This window comes from Lacerta agilis, chromosome 8 (genome assembly GCF_009819535.1).
Source record: "Lacerta agilis isolate rLacAgi1 chromosome 8, rLacAgi1.pri, whole genome shotgun sequence".
NCBI lineage: Eukaryota > Metazoa > Chordata > Lepidosauria > Squamata > Lacertidae > Lacerta > Lacerta agilis.
The window spans coordinates 34,964,808-34,986,138 of NC_046319.1; the positions used below are offsets into that span (position 1 = coordinate 34,964,808).

The 21,331-nt window shown below is 43.5% G+C and overlaps 1 protein-coding gene across 5 annotated transcripts in view; it reads right to left on the reverse strand.

Moving 5' to 3' along the window:
- Positions 1-21,331, reverse strand: part of FTO (FTO alpha-ketoglutarate dependent dioxygenase) — a 242,490-nt gene that overhangs the window by 135,512 nt on the left and 85,647 nt on the right. For all 5 annotated transcript variants that reach the window (XM_033156872.1, XM_033156870.1, XM_033156873.1 and 2 more), the window contains one exon: positions 4,574-4,698. In XM_033156872.1, coding sequence (XP_033012763.1) covers positions 4,574-4,698 — 125 coding nt within the window. The remainder of the gene's footprint in view (positions 1-4,573; positions 4,699-21,331) is intronic.

The window sequence follows — 21,331 nt, forward strand, 5'->3', positions numbered from 1 at the left end:
CCTCAGCAGGATTTTTGTTAACTGTTTCAGTACTGGTTTCCTCAATCTGGGAAACCCCATTTTCTTCTTCAGAGCTTTCTACTTGTGAGTCCCTAAGAGCTGTTTTAGTCTTTCTAGGTGGCATTTTCTATTTATTTGGTGGTATTATTTCTGTACTTAAATCAAGGATGTTTCAGTTAAACTATTTCTCCAGGCTTAGTTTCCACAGTTTAGGTCCAAAGTCACGCCTAAAGTTACCTCAGTGCACTTTATCCAGCGTACTTTTCCGACCTCTCACTATAAACCTTTCTGCCTGAAATAGTTTCCAACGCAAAGTATCTTTGTAATTCTCTCACAATCTCACAGTCTTAGGCGCTATCACACCACACCCTAGGGCCAGGTAATTCCTCTCTGAATTCCCCTTCTCCCTTTCCAGGTGTATGCGATCCCCTTTCTGACTAGATTGTAGAGTCTCACAGAAGTTTGCTTAAATCCTCTTTAAGCCTCACACTTCACACAATGCGTAACCCTTAAATCCTTCTTGTACCTTGGCACTTCTTGCCAACACTTTAGATCTTGGATCTCAACGTGACCACCACTTTATGACAATCTTTCGTATCCCGACGCTGCCACCACTTTAATGTCGCGGGCCCTTCGCCCTGTACAGCCCACCCCCGGACGTTTTACGGTCTATGAGTGCTGCACCAACGACAAACAGTCCCCCAGCTGCAGCCCTTCAGACTACTAGCTGGATCCTGCTTACTTCATTCACCACAGACGAGGATATTGTGAACTAAAAAGATGTTTATTGCGTACAAAGCTTGTGGTTGCTGATAGATAAAAGGTTGTTCGAGAAGCTTATAACAGTTGTCCTATACCGGCCTAATACCTCTAAATGTTACCGGCCTATTACCTCTAATAGTTAACTAAATAGCAATAACAATGCGTTTCACAATCTCTTTATCCTCTCTGCTAACATCCACCTAAGACTCTAAACTCCCAGCTCTATCTCTGGACTCACACTTCAACTTCAACTCCCCGCACTTAACTCCAACTCCTCCTGCCCACACTTCAACTGCCTTACTGCCCACTGGGAGGGGTGTTATATACCCAGGCTAAGCCCGCCCCTGAGGGTTCTAACTGTCAGAACATTTAACCCCTACCTGGCATGAGGCTAGTTCTCCACACAAGGTTCTTGTGTTAATTTATAAGGACCATCTAACTGCTTATATCCTTGCCTATTCACAGAGGTCTTTAGGGGAGCCATTGGCTTAGATGCACGGCTCCTATCCACTAGAAGCTATGTGTAGTCCCAGTTTTATGGAACTCCCAGCTGAGAACAGATAGGTTCCCCCCACATGCTGAACAGCCACTGAAGGCTCATTTAATCCGCAGGCACTTTTAATTAATGTTTGGTTTTAAGGCTTCAACTGGGTTTTTTATTGCATCTACATATAGTGCTTAAAAACAATTGTACTTAAGTGGTATAATGTATAAATTGATTAAGTATGTTCTATTGTTTGGCAGTGGAGCAGCAGGTGGTGGGCCCTCCTTAAGCAGTGGTTGGATGGCCATCGGTCATGCTCTGGTTGAGATTCCTACACTGAAAGGGGTTGGGCTAGATGACCCCCAACTCAACAATTCTCTGAAATCAACCAACCAATCAATGAATCTCGCAGGAGGCAGAGAGAAGGTAAAAGCTGCCCTCAGCACCCAGCCCAAATGACTCCAGCACATGCAGAACCCCAGCTTGCCAACAACTCCATGGCCTTAGGAGGCTGCGCTACTCTTAACTTCATAGTGTGAATAATCCAGTCCAGAAACTGCAACAGAGCTGCAATCCCACTAAACCACTGGATTCAAGCACTTCCCCAATAGGGCAGCACCCCTTCCATTATAGGAGGCTTTCTCCAGTGGGAGTTTGCCTATGCTGGTGGGAGTTGTAGTCCAACATCTGGAGGGCACCACATTGGCCAACCCTGCTCTTTGGCAGGCGTGGCTAATTTGTGGTTCTCTAGACAATGCAGGACTGCAACTCACGTCTTCCCTGGTCATTGCCCGCACTGGCTGGGCAGATGAGAGTCAGAGTCCAACAACTTCTGAGAGGCCACAAATTAGCTACTCGGGGCTACAGCCATTACTCGAGTGTCAGGACAATATAGGGTGAAAACTCTGGGGAAGAAAAGGAATATGATTTAGTGGGACACACATCTCAAATTTCCAGTTTTACATGGGAGCTCACAGCCAAAACTACAGTACTTGTATAAACCCATTAAATATACACACAGACTTACAGAGTCTCTCCCCCCCCCCCCCAACCAGCTCTGGCTGTTTTCCCTCTGATCTATTTGACCTAAATTTCTCCAAGTTGCATTGTTCATAATATGTCTTCTCTAATGCACAGCATAAGGTAATTAGAGTCATCTGTATTTAACTTCCAGAGAAGGGGAAAAGGAGAGAGAAAAAAAATCTATTATCTAATCTGGCTGATCCCCTGATGGCTTGCTGAAAGTAAAATACTATAACCTATTGCCTGGCCTTTGACAAGCGCTAATTATTTCCTGTCGAAGCACATTTTTCTTGTGTAATTCCAAAGTACACAATAGGCTGATCTCTAAAACACAGGGGCTGCTCCTCCAGAGCCTCGGCGGATGTTTTATAACTTTCACCACCCTAGCGAACGCTTGACGGCTACTATCGTCAGCGCCTCCATTCCAGACATCTCTCCAAACCTTTGAAGAGGTAAAAAGTGCGGGATATGGTAACAGTCTGTTTATGTGGATCATATGGATGGGACTCTTTAAGATAGGTCAGTGTGATGAGAAACATCAAATGTGAGCCAGAGGAGAGGGGAAACCGATTACAGTTATTTAATACTCTGGGGGCACTGTCTTTTCTAAGACTTTCAAGACACCGTGCTCTTGAAATTTTCTTTCAGGTGTTTAGTTTTAATGAGGCCTGCGTTTCGTCTGCTGCTAAGTCTCTCCCCACACATGCCCCCTGTTCCTCCCCTTCCCCCACTCCACCCTGATGCCTGCAAAGTACTTACCATTTTTGTTCTAGAAGCTAAATTATGTCTGTTGGCTCCAGCTTCTGGCTAAATTGGTAGTTGTAAGGGAAAAGGCCAGAAAACTGTGTAACTAGATTCTTTCCAAGAGGGAGTCCTCTCCCCCTCATCTCCCTATGGTGCTGCTTGGTGATTATTTGTCCTGCTAAACTGATCCACTCACTGAGTTACATTTGTTATGTTTTCTTTAAAATATATGTATGTGCACACACTACCCTGACTTTTCCATTTTCAGTTTGTTACATTTCTAACCCACAGTGCTCAGTCTAAACAGAGTAGGTATTTGCTGCTGGGCACAGACCCTATGGAACTGAAGGCGAAACTTCTCAAACCTCAGATCTGGTGGGGAGAACCCATCTGCACAAAGAGGCTCCCTGAGAGGAATGCATTTAACTGGTTGGAGGAAACCAACATCTGGTATGGTGTTGTCCCCAGAAAGTGGGCATTCACTGCTAGTTCAAAACACCAATCTAGGCACAGATGCACTGGCTCAATTCAAAGTGCTTTTTAAAAACCCCCCACAAAAAACACAGAAAGCCCAACCCAGCTCCAGACCTCAATTATCTTTCAAAGTGGCTCTCCCAATATGAACCTCTCTGGTTTCTTTGGATGACTTTTGAGGTCCTCCTCTGGGTGCTCAATATAAGGGAGTTTTGGAGGGTAGAAACAAGGCACAGTCCTCCTCCACTGGGGCTCAAAATGAAAACAAGAATTTGAAAGTTTTGGACAACATTTGTGGGAAATGTTGTATATATATATATATAAACTGTTTTACTGGGTCATATCAGTTTATATATATACAACATTTCCCACAAATTTGTGCTCAGATCTGTGTATGCCCCAATCTCCCAGCCATATAATGTTGTCCAAAACTGTCAAATTCTTGTTTTCATTTTGCTCATGCACAAAAATGTGTCTACAGTGCATGGCCCAACACACAAATATGTTTTGCAGACAACCGCTTGCTTTGAAAATGCAACAGTAGAGGGACGGCCTAAATAAATTTTCATTTTTTTAGAAAAAGGAAGGGAAAGTATCAATCAGTATTTAATAAAATCTCACTTTAAATGCAACAGGCAACCCAAATTAAAGTTTTGGCTGACAACAACCCTGCAGTGTGCCTTTAGTCCCTTCTACCATCACCATCATCAACACATGGTGAGCTAAATTCAACTGAGAAATGGGACAAATTCTTCTGGGTGAGGGAAAAGTGACTGGTGAACTTCAGGTCAGGGATGGGGCAAACACAACTGCATACACAATACTGCTCTGTAGAAAATAAAAATGTCTTTACACTTAGAAAACTAGACATCAAAGAGAAGAGTTCTAGCCTTGCTTGGGACATGCCCAGCTCTCAAAGAGCATTCCATCAAGTGAATCGCCACCACCAGCCTAAAGCAGTACAGGCCGGAAACAGGCTTACTACTTCCTCAACATTGAGGGGCCCCGGCCCCTTTAAAACAAAAATTGAGAGGGTTGAGGTGCCGTCAGACCCCTAAAATAGGCACGCCTGCATCACGTCCTCACCTTGCAAGCCAATCCTGCCGTAGCTCCTGACGCTCTTCAAGAATGGGCAGGAGGCAGCCGATTCGTTCATTCCTTTGTTCCTCCGCCTGTTCCTCTTTCCTGAATTCACAGAGCAGTAGGCTTGTCTTGGGGAGCAAGGGAGAGGGGTGGGTTGGAAGAAAAAAGAAAGGGGGGGAAGAGCCCATAAACATTACAATCCAAAAATAGGAAACAAAGCATAAAATTAATTAAAAAGCCCATAAGCAAATAGAGACAGTAAATCAATGGCCCTTCTTTCTTTTTTTATTACGGTTCCCCAGCTCCCAAATCAATACAGTAAATGATGGTCCAAAATGGCCACCATCTATCTGGTTTTTAATCAAAGTACATGGAATGCAAGGTAAAACCTCAAAGCATCGTTGCCCTAAGTAATACCACAGACCAGGCATTCTAGGTGTAATTTTCACATTTTTGCCAGACAGAATTGCTTTTCTTTTGTCCTTGTATGGGTGAATTGTTATTAGAAAGTGTGCATGAGGCTTGCTCCCCTCCTCCACCACCCCACCTCTAATGATTGCAGGGGGAACGTTTTGATTTTTCTTGAACTTCGCCTGTTACAGACAAGAAGAAGTAGAAAATCTCTGTAATGCTGATTTGTATAGAGATTTCCTACTTCTCCTTTTTAACTGCTTCTTATTCTTTCCCTCCCCTTGTTAATAAAATGAATCATTCACCAAAATAATGTTTGCATTGAGAAAAACACTGTCCGGGTGTTGAAAACACAGGCATGTCTCTTTTAAGCAATTTTACAGCTATGTAAAACTTTAAGAGAATTTAACATATAAATCACTCTTATGGCCAGATACTATGCATTTTTTACACAGAACTAAGTCCAGCAGAATTCACTGAAATGCACTCCTTAGTGGGTGTGCAGTGGAGCACGCATCTTAGATAGTTGAAAGGAACCCTGGAAGCTTCTTAATACAATATCAGAGATTGATCCATTTCACTCAGGATTGCCTACACTGACTGGCAGTGGCTCTCTAGGGTTTCAGACAGGAAGTCTCTCCTTAGCACTACTTGGAGATGCTGGGGATTGAACCTGAGACCTTCAGCATGCAAAGCAAAAGCTCTTAATATTGAGCTTCTTCTATGACCCTTTACCAGTGTGAGTAAATGGACACAGAAGTTGCATGTAGCTACTGGGAGCAAAGCACGACAAAGAGATGTTGGGAGCTGTACCTCAACAACTTGTGAAAGGTCAAAGGGTTCCACACCTGGTCTGCACTGACTGGCAGTGGCTCTCCGGGATTTCAGGCAGTGGTCTTTCCCAGATCCACCTGGAGATGACACTGCCAAATGCCCAATACCCCATGTTCACCTATTCTTGATTACTTGAGAAACCAACAGGTTCGCTAAGAGAGTATTGTTTTTGTTTAATCATTTCCCCGTGGACCAGAGCACACCGGGCACTCTTCCACTGCCTCCCATAGTTTGGTCAGACTCATGTTGGTAGCTTCGAGAACACTGTCCAACCATCTCTTCCTCTGTCATTCCCTTCTCCTTGTGCCCTCAATCTTTCCCAACATCAGGGTCTTTTCCAGGGAGTCTTCTCTTCTCATGAGGTGGCCAAGAGAGTGTTGTTGTTGTTGTTCAGTCGTTCAGTCGTGTCCGACTCTTCGTGACCCCATGGACCAGAGCACGCCAGGCACGCCTATCCCTCACTGCCTCTCGCAGTTTGGCCAAACTCATGTTAGTAGCTTCGAGAACACTGTCCAACCATCTCATCCTCTGTCGTCCCCTTCTCCTTGTGCCCTCCATCTTTCCCAACATCAGGGTCTTTTCTAGGGAGTCTTTTCTTCTCATGACGTGGCCAAAGTACTGGAGCCTCAACTTCAGGATCTGTTCTTCTAGTGAGCACTCAGGGCTGATTTCTTTGAGAATGGATAGGTTTGATCTTCTTGCAGTCCATGGGACTCTCAAGAGTCTCCTCCAGCACCATAATTCAAAAGCATCAATTCTACGGCAATCAGCCTTCTTTATGGTCCAGCTCTCACTTCCGTACATTACTACTGGGAAAACCATAGCTTTAACTATGCGGACCTTTGTCGGCAAGGTGATGTCTTTGCTTTTTAAGATGCTGTCTAGGTTTGTCATTGCTTTTCTCCCAAGAAGCAGGCGTCTTCTAATTTCGTGACTGCTGTCACCGTCTGCAGTGATCATGGAACCCAAGAAAGTGAAATCTCTCACTGCCTCCATTTCTTCCCCTTCTATTTGCCAGGAGATGATGGGACCAGTGGCCATGATCTTAGTTTTTTTGATGTTGAGCTTCAGACCATATTTTGCGCTCTCTTCTTTCACCCTCAATAAAAGGTTCTTTAATTCTTCCTCACTTTCTGCCATCAAGGTAGTATCATCAGCATATCTGAGGTTGTTGATATTTTTTCCGGCAATCTTAATTCCGGCTTGGGATTCATCCAGTCCAGCCTTTCGCATGATGAATTCTGCATATAAGTTAAATAAGCAGGGAGACAATATACAGCCTTGTCGTACTCCTTTCGCAATTTTGAACCAATCAGTTGTTCCATATCCAGTTCTAACTGTAGCTTCTTGTCCCACATAGAGATTTCTCAGGAGACAAATGAGGTGATCCGGCACTCCCATTTCTTTAAGAACTTGCCATAGTTTGCTGTGGTCGACACAGTCAAATGCTTTTGCATAGTCAATGAAGCAGAAGTAGATGTTTTTCTGGAACTCTCTGGCTTTCTCCATAATCCAACGCATGTTTGCAATTTGGTCTCTGGTTCCTCTGCCCCTTCGAAATCCAGCTTGCACTTCTGGGAGTTCTCGGTCCACATACTGCTTGAGCCTGCCTTGTAGAATTTTAAGCATAACCTTGCTAGCGTGTGAAATGAGTGCAATTGTGCGGTAGTTGGAGCATTCTTTGGCACTGCCCTTCTTTGGGATTGGGATGTAGACTGATCTTCTCCAATCCTCTGGCCACTGCTGAGTTTTCCAAACTTGCTGGCATATTGAGTGTAGCACCTTAACAGCATCCTCTTTTAAAATTTTAAATAGTTCAGCTGGAATATCATCACTTCCACTGGCCTTGTTGTTAGCAAGGCTTTCTAAGGCCCATTTGACTTCACTCTCCAGTGTGTCTGGCTCCAGGTCAGCAACCACATTACCTGGGGTGTATGAGACCTCCATATCTTTCTGGTATAATTCCTCTGTGTATTCTTGCCACCTCTTCTTGATGTCTTCTGCTTCTGTTAGGTCCTTTCCACTTTTGTCCTTAATTGTGGTAATCTTTGTACGAAATGTTCCTTTCATATCTCCAATTTTCTTGAACAGATCTCTGGTTTTCCCATTCTGTTATTTTCCTCTATTTCTTTGCATTGTTCGTTTAGAAAGGCCCTCTTGTCTCTCCTTGCTATTCTTTGGAAATCTGCATTCAATTTCCTGTATCTTTCACTATCTCCCTCGCATTTTGCTTGCCTTCTCTCCACCGCTATTTTTAAGGCCTCATTGGACAGCCACTTTGCTTTCTTGCATTTCTTTTTCATTGGGATGGTTTTCGTTGCTGCCTCCTGTATAATGTTACGAGCCTCCATCCACAGTTCTTCAGGCACTCTATCCACCAAATCTAAGTCCTTAAACCTGTTTTTCACTTCAACTGTGTATTCATAAGGAATTTGATTTAGATTGTATCTTACTGGCCCAGTGGTTTTTCCTATTTTCTTCAGTCTAAGCTGGAATTTTGCTATAAGAAGCTGATGATCAGAGCCAAGAGAGTACCATCTGCTAAATAAAGGAGTTCGAGATTCCCAGAGATCAATTCTTCACTGAGATGGGATAGGGCTTATGGCAGCTGTCCGGGTTTGAACAATCATACATGGCTCAACTTTGCTCTGAAAGTTGTCAGAACAAGTTGCCTACTTGAAGCAGTCCAAAACCTACCATCTGACTGGCCATCTTGTTTCAAGGGGTGAGGAAACTGAAGGGCCCAGTTTGGATTTAGTGGACTTTTCTGGAATTTTCCCATTTGAAAGGGGGAGAGATGAGGTCAGGAAAAATCCTAAGTCTAGTTGGGGAAAGTCTCAGTGGGTTTGCCCAACCCCAACTAAAGACAATGTAGTAGTAGTAGTAGTAGTAGTAGTAATGCTGCTGCTGCTGCTGTTGTTGTTGTTATATCCCACTCTCCTACTATCCTTAATTTATTACTAATCCTATTAAGCAATTTCCTAAAAATAAGAAAGAGGTCCATATAATATAATTAACACAAAACCAAAATAGCCATGTCTATAATTAGATGGCTGCACCCAACAGATTCTAATTGACTTTTTTTGCTGAAACCATGGGCAGGATTGAAGCCTAAGAGGGGGGAAAAATGGTTCATTAAAGGGTTTCCAATGTTCATCCCATTTTAGGAACCTGAGTTAAATAAAGGGTTAGAAGGTGAAAAGATGTGCCCTGACAGTGAGAGGTCAAGAGTTCAAGAAATGTGGTCAAAGATGTTATCAACTGGGAAAGCCATTTCCTCAAATCAACACTGATTTTTTTTTAAAAGGAATCCATCAAAAAGTTTACTGGTATGACTCCTGTCCCCAGAAGATGGGAGAGTCTTCTTCTGAATGCTTTGTGCGCTATCAAAGAAAGGTCAACTCTGGGTTCTTCGTCCATGTAATGATCTTTAATGACAGATAATTGTCTACAGAAACTTTGTTTTACCCAATGTTGAGTGAAGCCTTCAGATTTGAAAACTGGACTCAGCTTTGGTTCAGGGCATCCCTCTTCTTCCCCCAAGATGTGCTTGGCACACAAGGTCAGCAGAACAAACAAACAAACCCTGCAGGTCTGCCTTATCTCATCAGTCTCTCAGCAGAGACTTTTTGGAGGGTGCTAATGCTTAGGACCTGATGAAGCTATCTTTCCTCTGCTCCCTATGCTGGTGAAAGCACATCCTGAATAGGCCCCAACAGAGATAACAATACATTGTTTGCCATTGGAAAGTCACAAGCAGTGTTTTTTAGGATCGTTATTCTCATCAATTAATCTAGTGCCCTGACAAAGCTCTGGGCTCCTGTCATGGCCACTCCCCTTCCTGCAGGACAGTGCCATGATTCCACATATTTCATTTCTCTCTGTGTTCTGGAAAACAAATACTCCAGATTTAAACCAGAGCAGAGGAGGCTGTTCCCTTTTCAGAGTCTTGCTTTATTTTGTCAACAAATGAGGTTTTCACCAGGAGATCCAATGTACTCGTTAGTGTTTCCAAAGAGATTAGCAGGATAAACCTCTGAGCCCTTGCTAAGCTCTTCCCACTTCAAGGAAAGCAGTCCAACAGCCAATAATCAATAGCAAAGAGGAATGGCGGTAAGACATGTGTTTGTAAGCAGTGAGATTCACCTTCTGCTAATTGTCAAGCTTGTTTTAGTTTTACTATCGTGACAAGAGTTGGATGCAACTAAAAGTAGAATTTAACTTGAGATCTGAAAGGCATACATGTTGGCTAGGACTTGGATGGTGTATATCAATGGTAGCTTGTATATCTCATCGTTATACACAGCATGTAATGGGGCCGTGTTGGCAATCGCTATGGTGAAAGTGGCTGGCATGTTTTAAGTTATCACCCAGCAATTTGGACATATTACACTCAAACACTGGTCCTATTTTGTTTACAGCATGCCATGCTTGATATCAAAGTTTCACTCAACAACTTTTTTGGTGCGGAGGGGGGGGGACCACGTTGAAAAATGGTACTGTGTTTGTGGAATGGAAGAAAGCAAAGGGAGGAGAGCAGAGAAGTGATGAGGAAAGAGGAGGGGGGAGAAAAGAAATTGTTTATAAAATCCAGCTGCTCAGACGTTGGCGCCAGAAACTTCTCATCCTGCTACTTTTACGCCTGCAACCCCTTTTACCTCCCCACCCTTCGCCTTGCACAGGTATAACTAAAATGTTGACTTCAATGCTTCGGAGAGCACTCAACTGATTCTGTAACATGATTAATTGCCGAAGACACGGAGGACCATATGGAACAGGGAACGCATCAAGTAATTCATACTTCTGTATATGATCATTTTGGCCCCTGTTGTTTTAATGTACAGGAAAGAGCTAGTATAGCACAGACCTGGTGTCTTGCCCTTGACAGCCCATTAAGAAATCTCAAAGCACCTAGTTGAAGTTATGCTGTTGGCTTTTCAATAGCAGCCCAATAAAACAGGAGCAAAGCTTTTCCAGCGAGTCTTAAATCTTTCACATATAGTACATTAACCACTGCTGCTAAAAACAACTGGTTTCTTATGATAGGAAATGGGATTTGATTTCTAGCCTCTGCATACTTACCAAAAGCCTTTTGCTGACCTTTGCAGGGTTTACAAAATTGTTGCTTCTCTCCCCCCCCCCCCCGCCAAGCCTTTTTCTTTCCTTTCAGCAATTTTCCAAGGGTCTCTTTTTCTTTTTCCTTCTTGGCTGCGGTGAGCCTAATAGACTTGTTTAAAGCTCACTACATTCTACTCTTACAGTTGCGATATGCAGCCTATACAATGAAGACAGACTCATGGGAGTTAACAGGCAAGAGATTATTATTAAGAGCTTTCTCCCCCGGAGTCATAGAAATCATGACAACAGGTAAAAACATCAGCTACCCTCAAAGAACCTATAAAATAAACAAAAATAGAAATGGGGCGGGGAAACCTTAATGAAAAATACAAAACACATACAGGCTTCCTATCAGCTGAAAGGACAAATCATAAGGCTTCGTTAAAGAAACAAGATCAATCTATTAATTTAAAAAGCATGCTTCTCTGGAATTATGTTGCTGGAAGATTAATTTGTTGGGCTGTATCCAACTAAGTCCTACACAGAGTAGATCCCTTGAAATTACTAGGCCTAACAAAGTTAACCATGTCCATTAACGTTGATGTGTCTACTCTGAGTAGGACTCAGATCAGATCTCACTTATTCAGCTACACATGGAGGGTAAAATACTGAGGTCAAATAAGACCCCACACATCAGGGATTTGGGGGGGAGGGGGGAATGAGATGAACTTGGCAATGACTCTAATTTAACCTAAAATGAATTGTGGAATTTTAGTTTGTTTATGTAAAACATGGTGATACCACCCTCCAACTCAAAATCTCAAGTGGTTTGCAAAGTTTCCAGAGGGATAGCCCTATTAGTCTGTGATGAAATCTAAAACAATGAAGAGATTTGGGATACCATGAAGCTTTCATGGAATGGAGTATAAATAAAACATTCACAGGTAAAAATAGCAAAGGGAGGGGAAGCACATCAAAAGGTTAGAAGTAAGGTGCCTCAGTCACAAAGGCCTCCCCAGTATTAAGGAATATTATTTGAAAGACAGAATGACAATGTCGTGCTTAACCGTGACCTGGTGCCAGACACCAAGTCCTTGAAGGATGAACCAGACCCACTCCACAAGTCAAGGACCTTGATGAACAGGCAGGGTTCTCATGGAACCAGTACAGAGGACCCTCCAGAAGGGCCCCCTTGGAGCTCTGAGAGGTGGAGAAGGTGGAGCCACCCTTCAGTCTGGTGCTGGTGCTAAGAGGTCCAGGCGCAAGCTAAATAGTGAGGACCCATCTGTGGGTCCACAATTGTCTTGTGAGTAACCCAACCCTGAATACACCTTTGCTACCAGTAAGTAGCAGTGGTTAGGGTGTTTGTCCTCAGAGAGCTTTATGGGTCATGTGGCCTGTATGACTAAACCGTAACAGACAGTCAAGGCCTTTATTGTTAGAGCATACATAGAGTGCCGAGGGTTAGAGGGGAAGTTTTATATATACTTGTCTGTATCCATTCATGGAAAGCTATGAACCCAAATGCATAAGGAAGTCAAGTAAGTGGGGGGAGTGCCTATTCAACATAGATGTCAAATTCCAAAACAAAAGTCTCTCTCTTTGGGTCTGTTTTGTTTTGAATTCATTGCAACAGTTAAAACGGCAATAGAGGAAGAATACTGTTTCCCTTTGAAGCCACTTAAAATGACAATGCTAAAAAGTTTAATCCTCTCCACAAAGCTCTTTTGGCAGTATCCGACATACATCGGCAGAAACATTACTTTTGGCACTTTCCATTATCCAAAATATTTACTTAGCAGCGTTTTAAGAAGTCATCTTTTATATACACTGTAGATGTCAATTTTACCTTGGCTTCCCTAAAGAAGTGTATGGTGAGAAATCCCATTTTCACCTTGGTGGGGGATTCCCCATAAATAGAAAAATCTATAAATACCACCGCCTCGGTGGAAAAGTTGGCTTATTCAGGTTATGTACTTTAAGAAAGTGGGAAAGACAAATGAGAAGGCCTTAGTCCTAAAGACGTCCACACAGAAGGACATTCTGTCTAAGTCTGTGGGAGCTCTCTGAGAAAATAGGTCAACTAATAAAAAAGAAGGTAATGTCAACAGAATGGGATATGGCACGATCCCCAAGGAAGTGATCTATGGGGAGCTGCCTTCAGGCTCCAGGCCTGTTGGCAGACCAACTCTGTGTTACAAAGATGTCTGCAAACATGACAAGAAGGTTGGCAACATTAACCCTTCCTTGTGGGAATCCCTTGTGGATGACCAGAGTGCCTGGAGACAGACAATCTGGTTGTGTATCCACAGCAGTGGAATGAATGTTGGGAGGAATGCAGAAAGAAAAAACACAATTGTACACCTGCAACAGCACAACTGGATGCCTTCCTCCGCTCCAGCTGCAACAAAACATGCCTCTCCTGTATTGGTCTCTACAGCCACAGCAGACACTGAAACTCTCCAGCGGTTTGGCTTCACCACCAAAGGTGCACACTTACATTGTCTCCCGAGACAGACAGATGCCAACCGATAACAAAGCTGGTAAAAGATAAAGCAGCTGTCCACAGAAAACCTTTATTGACCTTTAAGCAAATATCCTTCCACACTGGGCCTCAGCCAAACAGCTGTTTCAAGGAAGGATCCCTCATTTGGGAATAAGGGTTGGGCTGGGTCCCCTGATCATCAACTTTAAAAAATAAATGCAACTGTGCACACACACACTCCTGTTCCCTGATGCTGTATCTCCCCACACCCTCCAAAGCAGAGCTCTGTTAGTTGCTGGAGGCATTTTGTGTTTGGAATCAGAGCAGCACCTGGAAGGGACCTCAAAGTAAAGAGGTCTTCCAGTTTCAGAAAGGGGCAGGAGGGTCTCTTGGAGTTGGTAGGAATGGGGTAGAAATTCAGTTCATTTCAGATTTAATGATGATAACCTACCTAATTTCTAAGCAGTATGTGAACCAAAACACAGCTACACTCTGACGTTAGCACTGACCTGGATTTTGTGATGCAGTTCTGCAGCCTAATAATGTGTACCAAAAAAAGGTGCAGATTAAAGGAACTGCACTTTAAAATGGACGTATTACTGAAAATAACTTTTTGTTTTCAAATTGCAAACGGATGCAAAAATGTGGAGAACTGAACTAAATGCTGAAGAAATAAGAAACGGAAATTGACAGATTTGTTCATCACTGCGTTGGTGGCACCAGCTTTCTGCCATGACTTTCCATCCCAGTGTGAGAACCGAGCTGGAAAAGATGCTCCAGTTGGTCAGACCTGGACTTGTACTGTCAGATCTATGGATGAACAGGATTCTGATTTGCCTGTGATCTCCCTCACCTCTCAAAACATCAAAAACATCAAAAGCTGTACTGAACCCAGAGACAGAAGATAATATGAAGTGTAAATAATATTCAGGAATGTGTGTGTCAGGGTGGTGGTGAAAATCTTTTTTGAAAGCAAGAGGACACAACAAAGAAAGTCTCATTTGCAAAAGGATCCAGCTGAGGGTCTAACTTTTCACAAGGGAAAGAAGTCACCCTATTTGCAAACATTCTGAATAGAAGACTACAGCATAGCATGTGTTTTTGTTTCTCAGCCTCTGTATCCTGAACCCAAAGATTGCCTACAAGGCTGAACATATGTTCCCTATGCAAGAACTAAGTCAAAAATTCCTTGCAGAATACAACGTCCCAGGTTCAATCCCAAGCATATCCAGAATTGTCTCCTGCCCAAAGCCCTGGGAAGCCACAGCCAGTCCATGTAGAAAATACTCAGCTAGATGGACTGATGGTTTGACTCAGTATAAGACAGTTTCCTGTGTTCATATTTGTGAGCTCATGAATATCAGCCAGCCTTGCCTTAGCTATGAGTCAAAGCAACCGTAAACTCATCCAAAAAACTACTGGAAACCAAGGTCAGAATGCCAGATTTTGCAGGGTTACTGTTTCACGGAAACAGCCTATGCACATACAAACTGCATGCCTCTATTCTCTGTGTATGAATTTGCAAAGGTCAGGGTGGGGGGAGGTGGTCCTGTTCCCTTGCTTCACACATTCAGTATTTCCACTTTGGATGCGAAAATAGGAATCCGGTAATTAAGCTTCCATTTCAGAGATCTATACCTGGATTTTTCTTCAACTGCAATTAGGTAAACAAACATGAACAACAGAAAGAGAGAGATGCTTTTGTTTTTTTTACCCTGATTAATGCAATTTGAAAGGGGGGAGGGGCGAGACCACCGTAAACTGCTCTCGCTTCTGGCATGAATCCTCACTGAAGTATAACTTGCAGTTTTTCAGAGCAGTGTTCTGCTTTGATAAGCATATATTATTGGCTCATCTTCTAGAGATAATAGCTTCCTTTGCCTTCCTCGGTATATTTATACGTTCCATTTACACAGAGGAACAATTGCAAAATGAAGCTTTCATATAAAAATACCAAGGGCATATTCCTCAGCTGGGTTTGCTAAGAATGAGCCAGTATGTCTTTTAGAAAGCACACTTGAAACACATCAAGGAGTTTGGCGGTTCTAAAGCAGAAGCCCCAAACCCTAAATTCTTATTTACATTCTTAAATAAAATAAAATAAACTTTCAAACTTTTTTAAAGAAAAATCGGGGGGTTGGGGGAAGCATATTTTTTTTAAGGACCTGCAAACATACAGAACTGCCATATTTCAGCTGACTGCAGAACCTCATGTTTCAGTGGAACAGCTTGCATGGATAAATGACAGGGTCCTGCAGGAGCAGAGATTAACGTTGTGACCCAACCAGGCCAGTAGTCAGAGCCCAAAAGGTTGGACCCGGTGACCTTTGGGATCCCTTCCAACTCTACAATTCTATGATTCTACTTCTGTAAAAGGCTAGTGTCTCTATTCAGCATATATTCAAGCTCCAATCATCACTGATTGTAATATTTGCAGCTTTATTGCCATTCGACTCCCACCTTATGATTTTCTCCTCTATCTTCCTGCCAGCTAAGAATTCTCACTTCATGCATTTAACAAAGGGGGCTCGAATCCATGACGACTTAAGCCTCACTAAATCTGTTAGTCTTGAAAAGGTGCCACAAGACTCTCAAGATTGTTTTTGCTGCCAAGAGACTAAACAACATGGCTACCCCTCTGGGAATTGTTTCATTTGGGTGTCCCATTTCCCTCATTTTCGTCGCCAGGGCAAATGTTGCAAAGAAATTTTATCTGGTGGCACATCAGGTGTTAAGGTATGAAAAAGGAATTCAAGCAGTCTGCCCCCGAAACCAAAGGTGCTGGCGGCCGGGGGGGGGGGGGAGCCGAAAACAAGCCAACCTTAGCTATTCCTACTGTTTTGGGTGTATTAAAATAACAAAAGTTGTCTTAAGAAAGGAAGAAAGAGAGTGAACCTATAAGGTCAGTAAGATGTATTCCAGGTCAAAAGATCAACATGCCACACAAAAGTCCTCTCCCTTGGCAAATCAATCAAGCGGCCTGCACCAACCCACCATGAGACAGAAACAAAAAAATATGCTTTCTTTGGTCCTCCCCCCTTTTAACAATAAGTTATTTTGTGAATGCCCCCTTGCCTTGCATTCTGCCCATATACTACTTTGGATACGTATTAATGAAAACAAAAGGGGCCCATTTATATTGTAGCCATGCCAAGGGGTTAAGCATGTGACCTCGGAGGATGGCGCACTTGCGCTCAAGGAAAAAGCCTCTTGACAATATAAACAAGAATTACTGCTGTCAAAGAAAGGGGAGACAATTAAAAACAATCCAGGATGTTTGTCAGACAGCTGTTCGAGTTTCAGCCCCATCTGACTTCTAAAGATGTGGCGTGTTTCACTCTGGCAACTTGAAATTTTAGGTTTTTATTAAGGGGTGGGGTAAAAACAAAACAAAGGGAGGAGGCAGAGAGCAGACTGCCCAATTTATGCCTGGTAGTTTCTGATAAATTAGGCTGTGTCGTGATACCGGGTATCACCATCTGGGCACCTCTTTGCGGCTTTTGCATAGTCATTTTTAAACATGAGCCACTCGGTTTGGCAACAGAGAAGAGTAAAACAGGGAACACAAGAAGAGCACTGGCCCATCCAGTCTAGCATTCTGTTCTTACAGTGGTCAAGCAGATGCCTGTGGGAAACCTGCACGCAGGATCAAAGCACGAGAGCGCACTCCCTCCTCCTGTGGTCTCCTCCAGCAACTGGTCTTCAGAAACATTGCTGCCTCCAGTTCTGGATGCAGAGCATAGCTATCATAGCCAGGAGCCTTCGACAGCCCTCTCCTCCATGAATTTGTCTAAACCTCTTCTGTAAAGCCATCCAAGTTGGTACCCATCACTGCCTCCTTTGGGAGCAAGTTCCACTGTGCAGTGCATGAAGAACTCCTTCCTTTTATCTGTCCTGTATCTTCCTACATTCAGACCATGAGTTCTAGTGCTATAAATGAGAGGAAGAAAAACTGAACCCTTTTCAACTCTGTAATTTTCTTTTCGGGGGTGAAGCAACCAGAACTGTACACAGTATTCCAAATGCGGTCACACCACAGATTTGTGTAACAGCATTATGATATCGGCAGTTTTATTTTCAGCTCCTTTCCTAATGACCCCTAGCATAGAATTTGCCTTTTTCACCGCTGCTGCATCCTGGGCTGACATCTTCATCGAACTATGTGGATTGAGTGTGTCTGCGTGTGGAAATAAACAAAGGCTTACCATACATAAATGTTGCTTTGCTTAGGAAGAGAATTCAAACAAGAAGGGCACAGGATCTTGCAAGCTGTTTAGTCCTCCTGGCTGCTGAAATAACAGCCCAGTTGATGTAGCTTCATTTATTGGACTACCACTATAAATTCAAACATCAAGTAAAATGTCTGCTGGAATAAAAAAAAGTATTCGGAAGGTGCCAGAAGTTCAGGTGCAAGGGGGTTTGTCTGACCCCAACTGGAAGGCAGTCCCATAAAATTGGTCCCACAATACTGAAAGCATGTTCCCTGGTGGATACAAGCCAATGTGGGCCCACTAACACAGACTCCCCTAAAACCTCAGTGATTGGGTAGGGATACAAGGGAATAGGTGGTCCTTGAGATATCCTGGGCCCAAATTGTTAATGCATTGTAAAGTGATGCAAGAAACTTGAGCTTGGCTGCTAATGTATAAGCACCAAGTGCAAGCTATTGAGCCCTGCAGTTATGAGCTGGCGATAGTCTGTCCCCATCAACAGTCGAGCTGCAGCATTTTGCACCAGCTGCAGCCTCTGGGCCAGGCCCAAGAGTAGCCCCACATAGAGTGCCTTGCAATAATAGGGTCTTGAGGATAATAATAATAATAATAATAATAATAATAATAATAATAATAATAATAATAATTTATTTGTACCCCGCCCATCTGGCTGGGTCTCCCCAGCCACTCTGGGCGGCTTCCAACAAATATTAAAATACATTAAAATATGTATTTTACACATGTATGGGTACACATGTATGGGTGCAGAGCTCCTTCACATGTGTGTGGTGGAACCCTGGTCCAGCTAGCCCCCACTCCCACACAGAGGAACTCTATACATGTAGACCAATATGGATTCGGAGCCACTTCCGACAAGCAGAATATGGGGGTGTAGCTGCTGGGGTCAGAGCTAGCTTTGTGCATTTTTTTTTCAGTGTGTGGGGCGGGGTCTTCGGACCTCCCAGCCCAAGTATCTTCAAGGGGTCGAGGAAGGAGAAAGATTGTGTGACACAGGACAAAAACATTCATTGTTTCCCCCTACCCTGTGTCTCTTCTGTGGCAGAGCCCTGGAAGGGGGGGGGGGATCATAGGAAACAAACAGAACTTCTAAGCAAACAACAAAAGATATTGGCTACATTTCTCAAACCCGCCATTCGCCGGCCCGTTTGATCCTCCCACAGTCAGCTGAACCTACTGATACTCCTACAGAAATGAGAAGCAGCCATGGGAAGCTATTGGAAAGCGGCATTTTCCTTGGGGAGGTAGCACAACAAAAGGAAAGTTTGTATCTGCCACGTGGACTTACAATTGGTCTTAAAACGAACAAACCACTCCACTATCATTTCGCTTTGTGAAAAGTGATACTTCCAACTTCTTCTCCCTCCCTCTCTTTTTCCCCCCAGGAAGAAAGGAAGCTGTGTATACACAGAACAAAGAAAAGAGGCAACACAAGTGAAGCCACTCATAATAAATATTACAGTGAAAGTTTTGCTCATCAAACTAAGATTAAAAACATATTCTAATCTCCGGAGCCACCTCGCTTTGATGTATGCTGAAACAGAAAGCGTATGTATTTTGTAAGATTTACAGCATTCCCAGTGGGAATCGTTTCACGTTTCATTTCCCCCCTTCTCTATTTGAGATTAAGAATATATTAGGTGAATTCAATCTCCTGATGTTTATTGTGTCAGATTGAGAATTTACTCAAAGGACAGGATTCAGACTTTCTTTACACCCAGCTATACCGGCAATATCAGGCTCAGAAGTTCATTTTTCTTCCCAGGAACAAAGATTTTAAGTATATGGTGAGGGGCGTGTGGTGTGTGGATCTGGAACACAATGACAACCAAGTCCTCTTTAAAGAGAGACAATGGTGGAGAGTTTAAGATGGCCATATTATAGAATAGATGCATTGAACTTTCCACAATTTATTAAATTTTATTTCAAAAGTCTAAAAATGAGTATTTATCTGCTTTTAAGAAAAGAGATTGGTTAAAAAATATCAAGGAATGAAAGGAGGACTTCAGAATCACAGTCATCATTGGAGCAGAAGTTCTCCATGAATATGGATCCATTCCTAGAACTGCTGCCCTGAACACCAGGAGGGCACCAGGTTGGCAAAGGCTGCCTACTTGGCGTAGGAAACTGAAACAGCTGCAAGTCACATGCTGCTTCCCTGTTTCTCTGCTTCACTCTCCTTTCTCCATTGTTTCCTGTCTGCCATATTTTAGAGTCATACTCCATGAATCACACTGATGGTTCTATAGCAGGGCTCGGGACCTCAATCCTAGGGTCCAAATGTGGTCTTCCAAGGCCTTTCTATGTAGTCCTTTGGTTCCTCGTCAAGTCTTACCCTCAATGAGTGTTTTTGCTGGCTTGAATGTGTCCCTGAACTGTGACAATGCATCTCGCTTGTCTACAGATGTATAGATGGGTGTGTGGATGGGTGCACATCCCCATAGGGAAACCTCTGGCTTTTACATGGCTGGAATGTTACCTACTATACAAATGTATCTGGCCCCACCTACCACTGGCACACCCACAAGGGAATGTGACCATAACACTTTAAAAGGTTCAAGGTAGGAGGTGGAATTCTTTTGTTGTTGTTTAGTCGTGTCCGACTCTTTGTGACCCCATGGACCAGAGCATACCAGGCACTCCTGTCTTCCACTGCCTCCCGCAGTTTGGTCAGACTCATGTGGGTAGCTTCAAGAACAGTGTCCAACCATCTCGTCCTCTGTCATCCCCTTCTCCTTGTGCCCTCCATCTTTCCCAACATCAGGGTCTTTTCCAGGGAGTCTTCTCTTCTCATGAGGTGGCCAAAGTAGTGGAGCCTCAGCTTCAAGATCTGTCCTTCCAGTGAACACTCAGGGCTCATTTCCTTAAGAATGGATAGGTTTGATTTTCTTGCAGTCCATGGGACTCTCAAGAGTCTCCTCCAGCAAAAAGATCATTCCATCAGAACAAGCATTCCCACTTGCACGTGCAGCAATTTCTCCTCTCCACACCCCACACCTCTGGGGGTTCTCACAACCCTCGAGAGCGGATTGGGAGGAGGCACAGGTGGGGAAGGAGAGGGGGAGTCTGCTGCACTAGCGGGAGTCCTTGCACTGGCTTCCAGTAGTGCACCAGGTTATCTGAATCCAGCCCAGTGACAAGAGAATAAGGAATATTTCCGATTTCTGTAACAGAGAGAGCAGCCACCGCTGCCCAGAACACATGTCCACATCCCAAGTGTAGCTGACTAAGGTTGCAATCCTAACCCCACTTACTTGGGCGCCAGCCCACTGAATTCAGCAGGATCTGCTTCTGACTAGGCATGGTTAGAACTGCAGTCTAAATGACCCATTGTGCTTTTCTGCGGTTTGGGGAATGTCCTCCTTCTTACCTCTCCTTCCCTAGGCTTCTTGAGAGGAAACAATAGAAGCACAGATCACTCCTTTAAGAGCACAAGTGAAACTAATGATATATGACGGAAGGTTAGCATGAAAAGAAGGAAGGGTGTGTGTGTGTGTGTGTGTGTGTGTAACAACAGAAAGAATGTCTCATATTTGTATAAGAGAACTACAGCTAACCACAAGCCAACGGTTGACTGGCAGACGGCAGTAAAACAACCTTAAACAGAAAGTCATGCTGAAAGCCACAATGCCATATGCAAGGATATGCCTTAAACACAGCTAGGTATAACAAAAGGTGGTGGTTGGGAAGCATTTCTGCTTTCTGTCCTGCAAAGTGAGGCTAATTGTCCGATGTGCCCCAACA